At 36.0% G+C, this 11,121-nt stretch overlaps 1 protein-coding gene across 1 annotated transcript in view; it reads right to left on the bottom strand.

Moving 5' to 3' along the window:
- Positions 1 to 832: 832 nt before the first annotated feature.
- Positions 833 to 11,121, bottom strand: part of LOC102911074 (sulfotransferase 2A1-like) — a 29,136-nt gene continuing 18,847 nt past the window's right edge. The window contains exons 5-6 of the mRNA XM_006997176.4: positions 4,030 to 4,207; positions 833 to 1,055 (exon numbers count right to left, since the gene is read on the bottom strand). Coding sequence (XP_006997238.1) covers positions 943 to 1,055; positions 4,030 to 4,207 — 291 coding nt within the window. The 3' untranslated portion in view covers positions 833 to 942. The remainder of the gene's footprint in view (positions 1,056 to 4,029; positions 4,208 to 11,121) is intronic.

Genomic DNA, 11,121 nt, shown 5'->3' with positions numbered 1-11,121 from the left:
CTCTATGACACACAAGCAGAGGGGACCATGTGGGAACAGAAAGCACTAACAGCAACAAAAGGACAGGAATCAACAGTAGAGGAGAAATACTGAGCAAATAAACAATGATGTGCATTTTTCTATCAAAGTTTTCTAATGTAACCCATTATTTTATACACACTAAAATTAACAAAACAAAGAAGAAAAATTGAATATAAGTATGAAATACTGAGCAGAAATGTAAGATTATAAAAGTCTTGTATCACAGGCTATTTGAATGAGGTTTAAATGTCTTTACAAATACAATTTATTTCCTTTGCCCCAGTGTCACAGAGCAAAAATTTCTTAAAGTTTCTTGTAGGGTTTCTTTATGTTTAAAATATTAGAATGGGGGTTTTAAGCTGGAATTCTAGGAAACATATTGGAGTTAGTGATAATGTATAACAAAATAGTAATAAAAGAAGCAAATATTTGATGACTCAAGACTCTAAATTTCAGGGCTGGAGACATGATTCAGAGATAAAGAGCACTTTACTGCCCTTGTAGAGGACCTGAGTTCAGTTCCAAGACACAAAGCAGGAGGCTTACATCACATGGGCTTACATCACATGTAACTGCAACTCCTTGGGAACCAATGCAATCTTCTGTCCTCTGAAGACACTGTATACAGAAATATAGAATCTCTCTCTCTCTCTCTCTCTCTCTCTCTCTCTCTCTCTCTCTCTCTCTCTCTCTCATATACATACATACACACACACATACTCTCATATACACACATACACACACATACACAATACAATTATCACTACCACCACTACTACTTCTGCTACTACTAATATCTTTAAAAAATAACTCCACATTTCAACAACAGGATTTATTCTATGACTGCATCCAGGCATTTACATGTATAAGGACAGAAAAATAAACCCCTGTGTCCATATATGATTTAATAGTGTTAAGAACTTATTCCCACGGAAAAAGCCTTGGAGGGAAACCAGCCATTTTCTCCTGGAATACTTTATCAAAGGCTTCAGCTTGGGCTACTGTAAAGTGATTCTTCCAGTCCCCAGTCGTGCCTGGAAAATGTTAAACAGACACATAGATGGGTTAATATTGATATCAACACTGCTCTCAGTTCTTTCTTAACACGCTCTTACCATATACTTGTCAAGGACCACACAGTTAATAAATACATAGTACCAGTGACTTCCTGGAGAACACATCTTATGACTTGAAGTAATATGCATCTACCTCTGTGGCAATAATGTCCCCTCTTCTCCTATCCCACCATATCAACAGCTTTAACACTAGCTCTAGCTTTTAGATGTTGAGATTATTCCTGCTTCCCACTATACCTGTGTCCATCACACTGTCCAACCCAATAGAGTTTCTTATCTCAGTTATCCAAACAGACTTGAATTCTTTTTTCTACCTTCTAGGGTTTACTTATAAAAGTTCTGAAAAACATGCAAGCAACTTTTAAAACATTTTTAATGTTAATTTTAATTATATGTGCATATAGGGGCACATGAATGCAGGTGCAAGTAGGGGTTTGAGGCTTCAGTTCCCCTTGAGCTGGAGATACACACTGTTGTGAGCTACATGCCAATCTTCTTGATTTCATCAGATGCAGGAGACCCAGCAACTGCCAGCTGGAATATCCCAAGATTTCTGTTTTCAGTCAGTGTGGTGCTTGCTGATGTATGAAGATCTACATGATCATTTTACCATAATTTTTTTTCCATATTTTGGTTCCTATCACTCCATTCTAATATGTCTTTAGTTTTGACTTTAGAGATGTCAAATTGTCCAACTACTCACATTGCATTGTGTTTTCCTTCACACTAGATTGCTCATGTCTTCCATGGAGTCACTTCTTATTCTTTAGTCTACTAATTTATGCCACTATGGACACATCTTCATATCTTCCCTCCATGTAGAACTCTGAAGGACACATTCATGTTGTTTTTTGTTTCATAGATGTGACACTTGGTTGAATTTCCTTTTTGTAAAGATGCCTGAAATATGTGTCTAATATATTTGAAAAGTAGAATATTTCTTGCATCACCAAAGGCTTCCTTTACCAAAACATATCAGACATATAGAACTTACTTAGTATGGAATTGTTGAAAGCATTCATGAATGAGTGAGGATGGCATTAGCCTTGTTCCCACTTTGCAAATGAGGAAAAATTAGTACTTGAGATGTTACTCAGCTTAATAGTGATGGGATGTGAATTTTAAGCAAAAAAGACTGAAAATATAAGTCATATTTTCCTTATCAGATTATATTCCTTATGTATCACACAAGTTAACTTTAAATTCCCAGCTGTATTATTAACAAAATATACAAAGTTTTCATAACTAAATGGTGATTATTGATACACAATATTAAAAAATTATACTATTAATTGATATGACTATATGAGTGTCATCTCTTAAGATGGGAACCTATAAGTATCCATTGCTACTGTCAGCTTCATTTCTGTATTCATTATTAGAAAATATTTTGTTTTTTTTCACACAGTGCTACTGGCTGCTGTAAAGACAGAATGGATGTCATGCTACCAGAATCTCAGCAAATTCAATATCGCTGCTCACTGGAGTGAACCAGTCCAGAAGAGAGAAGCATGTCTTTGCAGGTACAGACATAAATTTTAAGTCAAATTATGTCAAAATCTGGTGCACCATGCAAGTATATATTTTTCTTCATTTGTTCTTTCTAAAAATCTACTCAAACTCTGTTGTTTCAGGGGACAGGATGACTCTAATTCTTGGTGGCTTAAGTCTTGTTGGAAAGAAACTTCGTCGTAGTTATGAATGCTGCAGGTCTCACAAAATGTTGATGTCAAGTCTTCCATTTTTTTATTGGACTGCAGATAGTGGGCTTCTCTCTAGGTCTTCTGCTCTCTGTGACTCATATGAATGTCTTCTCAGGACACCAGTGAAAATGAGGTTATCTGTAAATTGCTGTGGTTTTTCCTAGTGGCCTCAATCTTTAGTGTATAGATGACTATATTCTTGAGGAAACATATATGTGTCCTCAAATCTGTTTCCCAACATCCTCTTGTGAGGACATCTACAGTATTGGATTAAATCCAATCTGCTAACAACTTTAACTTATCTCTATGTATACTTGTGATGTCCTTATATTCTAGGACCTGGTCCTTACACTGTGGGTTGAAGGTAGACTGAAAGTTAAGGCTGAAGAATGTAAATTACTGGGAAAGAAATTTAAGCTCATAACCCTTTGCTTCCTGTGTCTATACTCATGTTCTTTACTCATCCCCTAAGACCTAACATTTAACTCATTTCTTCTTCAACGCCAAGTCCCATCTTACCAATTTTTTAATAATTAAGTAAAAGTGACACATCGGGTGTGATTCATTCTGGCAAAGTTGTTCCTCAACTTTACATCTATAAAGTCATACCTGAAGTATGTTCCCAGCATAGAGAGGTGGCACAGACATAAAGAAATTGGATATTTACATTCCAGGAGAGACAATTCACAACAAACTGAGTTACTCTGAGCCTGAGGCAATCCAAAATTATGTTGGCGAGGTCCATCATTTTGCTACAGAGAAGAATAATTTGCTTAGCCTTTATGTCATCTACTCTGAGGCTGCTAAGGTTCAGAAATCTTGACATGTTCAACATCTTTTTCCAGCCATTAATGGAAGTGTTTCCTTTGACTATCATCCCAGATACATCTTTGGTCCCATTCACTAAAAGTGTTCTTTAGAGTTGAGGTCTAAGATACAAGGAGTCTTACACAGCCTCATTGCAGCATGTCAACCTTTTTGTTTTCCTTTGACGGTATTGGATTGATTATATGCAATCCCAAGATGGTTTCACAGAAAAAAATCAATGTTTTCAGAGCTACTGAAGCCCACATCCTCACCATGGAATGACTCTTCTGTAAGCTGTGTGAAAAACTATGATGTGATGAGTAATGACTTCTGAAAGACTCCCAACAGTTTCTAAGAGGCTCATTGGAATGACAAGCATAACACAAGTTCTGAAATAATTTAAAACTCTAAAGTTTCTTCACCTTTTCTCAAGAGAACCAAACCATTAGTAATCACATCTTCCGGGACCATACTAAAATTGGACATGTTATTTTCTTTCATGGCTTCAAAGGAACTGTACTTGAGGACCATATCCAGCTCATCTGGCTCTAATTTCTTTCCTAGGAAGTCACAGATCTTCAGTATGGTGCTCTTTGTGTCCTAAAAGAAGATGAGAAAAAATGGGAGTCATAAACTGAAAGCTTTCAGAGAACACATGCAGAAATGGGAACTATGGATGGCGGGTGAAAAAAGGGACACGAAAAAAGAAATTGCAAGAGGAAATGAGAAAATATTGAAGAGGATTTAGAAAGAAACAGGCCATGTAGAGAGGGTAGGAGTCCCACACAGCCTTTGTATATTGAGTGGGCTTGCAATGTGGCTGATCTGTCATCCTAAAAGAGAGAGGCTGGGATTTATTTTAGGGAGGAGAAGCTATTAGAGACAGAGTCTCATATAACTAACTGATGCTGTTCTCAAACTTACTTTATGGTGGATGAAGTCCTTGAACATTTCATTCTCCTGCTTCCATCTCTGTGGTGCTGTGTTCACAGGTGTGTGACAACCCACCTACTAAATGCAGTACAATGCTTTTTCCTTAGAGAGGGTCTTGCAATGGAGCCCTGTCTTGTAGGATGGAAGTTGCTCTGGAGACCAGACTGACCTCAAGTGCAAAGAGGTCAGAGATCCACTTACCTGGCTTTAACTTCTAATTGTTGGCATTAAAAGTGTGCACCACCATACCAAACCTGCCCTGAGATGTTTAAAGAGTCTTATAGAATTAATTCTAGACAGTGATAAATGGGAATGAAGGCAATGTGCACAAATAATTTGAGAGTGGTTAATGTTTACACCATGTAATATTGTTTCCTGTGGGTACTTGAGAATAATATAGTTTTAAAACACTTTCATAAGAATGATCTCAGTAATTATTACTTGAGGTAGTTCTGGGAGATTTTATTTTTGTTTTGATTCATGAGTTCATACTGTAACTAAGATGGGCATCATGTTCACTTTCTTCCTGCTTCAGTTGCCTGTATTCTGGAATTGCAATGGTGGACTGCCACAACAGTCCTTAATCCAATAAGACAGTCATAAGAAGGCAGAATTTTGGAACACTGAAGACTTTTCTTTGAATTCCTGTCCTTGTCCTGAGTCCTAAAGGTATTATTGGCTCAATAGTTTTATTACATATTTCACCACAAGTTGAGTTAATATTTCATGGGAAGGTAAACAACCATGGCAATAACTGAAAAGAATGTGTTGAAAGGTTGGACAGGAGACTTTTGAGAAACTGCACTGCCATACAGCAGCGATAGCTGTGTAAGGAAGCTTCCTGGGGAATATTGAATTTTATAATGAGAAAGTAAAATATTTTACAAAAGACAAAATAGTCTTTGGTGTTGCTACTTTAATGGCAACTTTCTGTTCCTGGATGATAAGGTTAAGAGATCAAATTTTTTTTGAATGATCCAATTTTCTTGTTTTTGATGCTCCTTAATATTGTTTTTTTATTAAAAATGAATTTTTTGTTACTCCTACCTGTGGTGATATATTGTGTACACTAATAAATCTTACATGAAGATCAGAGGACAGATCCAGCCACTAGATAAGAGATAGAGGTCAAGCAGTGGTGGCACACAACTTTAATACTAGCAGAGATCTGTCTGCATCTCCATGAATTCAAGACCACCCTGAACTACATGAGATTGACACAGTCTAGGAGAGAAACAGAGCCAGACATTGGTGACACACACCTTAAATTCCAGCACTTGAAATCTCATTCCTTTGCTTGGGAAACACACAAACACATTTAATGCCAGTAAGTAATATGTCAGGACAAAGAAAGGTATATGGGCTTATAAGAGAGTAACTAAAATCCTTTGGTGAAGAATGCTTTTCAAGCTGAGGAGTCCTAGCTGTATGAGGTGGTTAGTTCCTTTGTCTCTCTGACCTTTCGGTATTTACCCCAATTTCTGGCTCCAGATTTTTTTAAAGACTTTTGAAAATTTGAGTAACATCTGGTATCCAACTTTTGGAGCATGAATTTATGAAAAAGCTGCTGGCCTGTGGCCTTGCAGTTCCCTGCTCAGGCCTCAGCTGCACATAGCCAGAGCCTCTACCCTATCTGGGCTGGACTCCATAACCCACTGGTTAAGGTTGTTTTGCAGCCTCTGTGCAGCAAACTCCATAGGTTTTGGGGCTCTAAAAACCACAGAACTTAGCCACTTTGGAACACTTCCCCCATGAATACAGTTGTAACTTTTCTTCCTTTTCTCCCCTGGTGGGTTATAGCTTTCTCTGGACCCCCTCCTCAGGGGCTGTCATCTGAATCTCATTGTCAGCAGATTTGGTGAGTCAATTGGGATTACTTAAAGAAAAATTACTTAATTGAATTTAAGTAATTTAATGAAAGGAATTACTTAATTGGAAATTTTTTCTAACATGAAAAAATTGGAAGCATTTTTTTACAATGGAGGGATTTTGGTCTCTGTTTGATAATATAATTGATAGTCTGAAAATGGACCAATTAAATGAAAGGATAATTAATGCTGATGGGATTTACATAACATCAATTATAAATATTATTTTTGATCATTTCTGTTTTATCATTAATAAAGTTGGTTAATATGAGTGCCAAGATATAAGTTTTAGAAAAACTTGTTAAAACAGATCACAAATATTCAGACCCAGACAGAAGAATTTAATGTAGAACCAAACTCAATATTGCATTATAAAGTTACAGAGAAACAGCCTAAGGCTTTCAACTAGTCAACCTTATTCTATGTAGTGTCCCTACAGGAACTACCCAGTGTTAGATATCCTCAAATCTGTGTAAGAGCTGACTTGACTTCTGTGCAAATGTTAGGTTTCAGGAAATTCTTAGGAGCATTAATCTCTTACAGCATCAACTCATCTTTCATGAAGCAGATGTTAAACTCATGATCAACTGGTAATAAAATTATCCCTTAAGACTGGAGAGATTTGGTTGCAGCAGTTTAGAGGCTGTACTCCAATTATCATGGAGGGTGTGGTGGAAAGATGAGACTAATACCATTAAACAATGAAGTAGGACTAGATGTATGGAAATTTCTTGGAGAAGGAGATTTATGCTGATAAACAAAAATAAACTTTATATGATGACCACACCCTGGTTTTATGCAGAATGACAGCCTTGAATGATTGAGACAGAATTGAAGAAGTAGGAAAGAAAAATGAGTCATTTATTATAGTTATAAAGGGCCCAAAAGAAACCATCACTGATTTCTTAAAAAGACTCACTTCAGCAGTAAAGAGAATGAACAAAATTCAGATAATAGACAGATAATAATTGAATCTCTGGCTTTTGAAATGCTAATGCATAATACAAAAGGGTAATTAGGCTATTAAAGGCAAGATCAGCACCGTTGGAGGAATGGATCTGAGATACAATATATATTAAATCTCATGATCATGATGATGCTTAGATAGGAGAGGTGATTTCCAGAGGTTAGAAGAAAAATAGTAATGTCAAAAGATTTAATTGTGGTAAACAAGGTTACCTAAAAACAGGGCATTCCTAGAAATAATATTTTTTCAAGGAATAATTCCAACAGAACACCCCTCCCTTCTGGATTATTCATAAAGCATGGCAAAGGCAGATATTGAACTAATGAATGTAGATCAACAAGGGACAGGCAAGGTAATCCCTTGGCTTTGCCATTGGGAAACTTCCTGTGGTATCTCTTGCAGGCCCCCATGTCAAACAAAAATTTAAGGAGAAACCATAAATCGAAATTGATAAAGATAAAAAAGGGAAACTCCCCAAAGTTAGGATCAGGGAAGGGTTTTGTTTTTGTCTTTCAGAAGAATGAAGGCTAATGAATCTGAAGAACACTGGACAAATGAGAAATCTGAAGAAAAAGGATAACTCATCCAGAAAAATCTCAAAAAAAAGAGTAAATTGGCCTATTGACATATTATATATCTAATAGGATAGAATTCCATTAGTCTTCCTAAATGTTTGTTGCTGCTGTTCTCTATAGACACATAACACTAGTGTTTTTCATGTTGTCACAGTTCAGTTTAAAATCAAAGCTGGTTTTGGAATTGGAATGTGCTTCTCTCCTTCTCTAAAATCAAACATGTTTGTTAAACAAAAATAAAAATCTCTGTATAATGTCAGAATAGCCACCTGATATGGGACAGAAGAAAAACCAAAATTAAGGGACTGTTCTATTGCTATTAATCTCATAATCCTTTGGTTTTATTTTGAATCTTTAAAGCTTTTCTTAAGATATGAATTTTATATCAAAATTTATAAGATTAGTATATATACTAATATATGTATATATAATTTTTGTCATGATATTAATGGTCATATAAATTAGTAATTAATTCTATAAAATTTTAGCTTCCTGTACATGATTTTGGGTTTTAGTCTCTATCAGTTTGCTGCAGTGGACCATGGCCATGCCCAACAGCAACTTTGAAGTCTCCAAAAACATGATGGGGCGCCACAATGACAATTCTATCAGGACAGCGACAATGCCACCCAGCTGACACACACCACCCAAAGATTGGCTTTGGACTGAATACAGCTCTGTACAATATTGAATTGCCTAACTAAGATGATGCAGCCTCATAGACTACTCCAATTAGGATTTTATTATAATCATAAGTTTTGTTTGTGTCCCCATAAGATTACCAGAGCTCCCAATCAGTAGGAAGTAGCCTAGAAAACAATGGCATTTTCCAAAAAATATGGATTATGGGTTTGTCTGTTTAGGGATTGGTTAAAATTGTTATTAATCATAGTCAATCTCTTTCTAAAAGAATTAAGTTGGACATGATATAGAAACCTATAATATAGAAATGATAAGATATAGAATCTACTCTACAAAGTTTAGAAATGATAAAAGTGTAGATTATTGAATTTACTCTGAAAAAGATGAAAAGAAGATAGAGATAAGAGGTAGTTTACTGAATCCTCTCTTTAAAAAAGAGATATAGAAACAATAGGATAAATGGGTAGATTATTGAATCTACTTTTAAAAAGCAATGACTAGTTTAAAATATTTTACATTGGATTTGATTTTTGTATATTGTATACAAATTTTGTATAATTAATACAAATTTGAGATTAACTTTGTTGAAACATACTGTACATACAATTCTAATCTAGTTCAAGATTTTGTAACTATACAATTCATTTAACAATGTAATGCACATTGCCAGTCCTTGAAATTTGTTATTACCAACCAATTATGATATACAATTTGCAAGTTAGTAGCTAGTCATCTATTACAACTGAACTTGTAGGTATGTTTTCACATCAAACAGAAATATATTTTAGATAGACAGGTCATCTAGCACTTCAGGGATCTGTAGAATATGACATTTGAGATGTTTTAATAACATAGATGCTTTTTTATGACAAGGAGACCTGTCTGGTCCTGACAGCACCAATCTACTTTCCAGAAGATGAGGGATCTGGGAGAATCTCCTTATTGAGTTTACTTTCTTTGTGGCAAAAAGTTAGCCACTGGGCAAGAAAGTGCCCTTGCTTCATCTGCTGACATTATAATATCCAAATGAACAAGCAGGACACAAAAGAAAATACTGATGAACCTTGCCAAGACAAGGTAGGAAGGCCTATTTGGAAATCCTGAATTACATATGAGTCTGTCAAATATGGTAGGCCTGTAGGCAGAAGATGGATTCCCCAATGAGGTGGAGAAACCTTGGGTGACTGTCCAGGCAATCAGCTGTTTTTATAATTTCTCACATTTTTTAGATGTTGCATGTTTGTACTTCGTGCTTACTTTAGGTAATATTATTTCTTTCTTGGTTTTCTTAAGGAGTTTAAGACTAGATTGTTATAATTATAGTTTCTTTGTTAACTAATTCAGAAAAGAAACTCACTAAAGAGTTGTAAAGTATGTAAGTTTGAAAGACATGAAAAGATAGTATTTGCTTGGTAATACAAGTTATAATAGAATATGACTTAGGTACAACATTTTGGACTCAACAAAATAGGATAAATAATGGAATATTTTCTCTGAATCTGTCAAATATTAATGGACTGGACATTGTTAATGTAATTCTTGTCTACATATATTGTATATACTTATTGTGCATATTGTATATACTTTTTCTTACATTAGTTATAATCATATTCTATTATTTTTAGACAGAAGTGGGAAATGTGGTGATAGATTATGCACCCTAATCAAACTCACCTGAGGATTACAGGATAGAGCCAGCCTTTAGATCAGATATAGAGGTCAGGAAGTGTTGGTATACACCTTTAATATTAGCACTCTGGAGGCAGAGATCTTTCAGCATCTCTGTGAGTTCAAGGGCACCCTGGACTACATGAGACTGACTCAGTCTAGGGGAGAAACAGAGCCAGACACTGGTGGAACACACCTTTAATTCCAGCACTTAAGATCTCATGCCTTTGCTTGGGAAGCACATATTTCTTTAATCTCAATAAGTAATATGGGATCATGAAGAAAGGTATATAAGGCATATAGAGACAGGAACTAAGGGCTCTTTTTGGCTGAGGCTTTTTGGGTGAAAAAGCAGAGGATTCCAGGAACGGCTGAGGAGTTTGAGAGGTGAGATTTGGTGTGGCTTTCTCTGCTTCTCTGACATCAGTTTTTACCTCAATATCTGGCTCAGGGTTTTCGATTAATAAGACTGTTTAAGATTCCAACAATACCTGGCAGGGAAGCAGGTAGTCTGACTTCAGATTTTTACCTTTCCCTGTGCTCCTTCAGATCTAATTCCCCTGTCTCATCCCTAGTTATGTCACAGATAATCTGTGATATCTCTCAACATTTAGGTTTTCTAACCTCACTCCTCCAATTCATAGTACTATCTGAACATCCAAATCCAACATGCCCTCCTTGCAAATCCACAGACCACTATGGCCAGGGAATAGGTAAGCTAATTACAGATCTTCACCCTCCTCATTCCTTTGAGTCCAATACCCCTGTCTTTCCCCCTGCTCTACAGCATAACATCTGCCTTAGCCATCCAAATTTCTAATGGATCTCCCTGAACCCTCTGAACATCCACACCACAATGAG

Source organism: Peromyscus maniculatus, chromosome 1, assembly GCF_049852395.1.
Source record: "Peromyscus maniculatus bairdii isolate BWxNUB_F1_BW_parent chromosome 1, HU_Pman_BW_mat_3.1, whole genome shotgun sequence".
Taxonomy (NCBI): Eukaryota; Metazoa; Chordata; class Mammalia; order Rodentia; family Cricetidae; genus Peromyscus; species Peromyscus maniculatus.
The sequence above is the reverse complement of the archived record's forward strand: the minus strand, read 5'-3'. Positions and strand labels throughout refer to the sequence as shown.